This window comes from Artibeus jamaicensis, unplaced genomic scaffold (assembly GCF_021234435.1).
Source record: "Artibeus jamaicensis isolate MK-2021 breed Jamaican fruit bat unplaced genomic scaffold, CSHL_Jam_final contig_3275, whole genome shotgun sequence".
NCBI classification, from domain to species: domain Eukaryota; kingdom Metazoa; phylum Chordata; class Mammalia; order Chiroptera; family Phyllostomidae; genus Artibeus; species Artibeus jamaicensis.
In genome coordinates this window covers 419,681-421,702 of record NW_026521773.1, presented here as the reverse complement: position 1 = coordinate 421,702, position 2,022 = coordinate 419,681, and the positions used below count along the sequence as shown (strand labels likewise).

At 41.7% G+C, this 2,022-nt stretch overlaps 1 protein-coding gene across 1 annotated transcript; it reads left to right on the top strand.

The window, feature by feature from the left end:
* Window positions 1–489: 489 nt before the first annotated feature.
* On the top strand, window positions 490–1,434 carry LOC119048291 (olfactory receptor 1Q1). The gene has a single exon (XM_037143944.2). The coding sequence runs from the start codon at window positions 490–492 to the stop codon at window positions 1,432–1,434; it is 945 nt and encodes a 314-aa protein (XP_036999839.2).
* The last annotated feature ends 588 nt before the right edge of the window (window positions 1,435–2,022 follow it).

The following is a 2,022-nucleotide window of genomic DNA, read 5'->3' as shown; positions in this document are numbered from 1 at the left end:
CATTGAGGGTATTATCCTAACTGAAATAAGTCATACAGAGAAAGACAAATACCATATGATCTCATTATTATGTGGACTCTAAAAAAATTAAAACTCATCGATACAGAGAACAGATTGGTGGTTACTGGAAGTGAAGGGTAGGGGAGGTAGGCAAAATCCATGAAGAGAGTCCCAAAGTACAAACTTCCGGTTATAGAATAAATAAGTCATGGGGATATTATGTACAGCATGATGACTAGAGTTAATAATACTATATTTCATATGGGAAAGTTGCTAAGAGAGTAGACCTTAAAAGTCTTCATCACAAAAAAAAACCTGTAACTATGTACGCCAGTATATGAATGTTAACTAGACTCACCATGGTGGTCATTTCACAATGTGTACAAACACTGACTCATTATATTGTACACCTGAAACTAACATAATGTTATATGTCAATTGTGCCTCGATAAAAAATGGTAATAATCCTTTTTGTTCTTTTGGCAACAGATGGACAACATCACTTGGAGCAGCATATCTCATTTTGTTCTCTTGGGCATTTCTACCCATCCAGAAGAACAGATTCCACTCTTCCTTCTTTTTCTACTCATGTACATAATCAACATTTCTGGCAACTTTGCCATCATCACACTGATTATCTCTACTCCACGCCTCCACACACCCATGTACATCTTCCTCAGTAACTTGGCCTTGGCAGACATCTGCTTTACTTCTACCACGGTCCCCAAGATGCTGCAGAACATTTTCTCTCCTATGAAGACCATTTCCTACATGGGCTGCTTAGCCCAGACTTATTTTTTCATATGCTTTGCAGCCATGGAAAACTTCCTCCTGGCTATGATGGCCTATGACAGGTACGTGGCCATCTGCCACCCTTTCCACTACCCTATGATTCTGACCAAAATGCTGTGTTTGCAGATGGTGGCTCTGTGCCATATCCTCTCCCATCTTCATGCCCTGCTGCACACCCTTCTCATGGGCCGACTGATCTTCTGTGCAGATAACAGGATCCCTCACTTCTTCTGTGACCTCTACCCTCTGATGAAGTTATCCTGCACCAGCACCCACCTCAACACCCTGATGATTCACACAGAAGGTGTTATTGTCATCAATGGAGCTCTGGCCTTCATCATTGCCTCCTATGCCTGCATCATCTCAGTGATCCTCCGGAGCCCCTCAGCCAAAAGCAAAGGGAGAGCCTTTTCTACCTGTGGCTCCCACCTCATTGTGGTGGCTCTCTTCTATGGCACCCTCACATGTGTCTACTTCCAGCCTCTTTCCAGCTATTCAGTGGCCAAGGGTCGCATCCTGACAGTAATACACACAGTGGTGACCCCCATGCTGAACCCCTTCATTTACAGCCTGAGAAATGGGGATGTCAAAGGAGCCTTCAAGAAATGGAGGAGCAGAATATGGATTTCTTTCTTTAGATAAAACTCCAAAACAGAGTTCCAAGTTTTATCTGTGATTCTGAGGAAACAGTTTTGTCCCTCACATATCTGTTTACCTTAAAACTTCCCAGAAATATCTAAAGTACATGTCACAGATTTTTCTCATTGGATGTGGTCCTGAGATATCTCTTCAATGCAAAGCACATGAAACTATGTATTTAGTGTAAAACATTAGCATGGCTTTGATTATTACTGAGGTTGTTTTCTGGATATGCCGTTAAACACCAGAGCTCTAACTCTGAGTTAGTTAGATGCGGGGAACAAAAACCAGTTCTCATAGATTCATGAAGGAAATGTTTATTAAAAGTACATATGGATTTTCCAAGAAGACTAAGCAACTAAACTCAATAAAATGAAAAAGAACCGCAGTCCAAACCATATCCCAGAATTGGTCTGAAGAGTTCACTGCCACTTGCATCCTCACCAACAAGAGTTATCAGCAGTAGTCACTGGGTATAGCCCTCAGAAGTGACTACCTCTAGAAAAAAACTGCCCAGTTCTTATTCTTTGCACCACCACATCTAGATTCAAAATCAGGTGGTATATGTGATTAAGCCAAGTCATGGTCCCT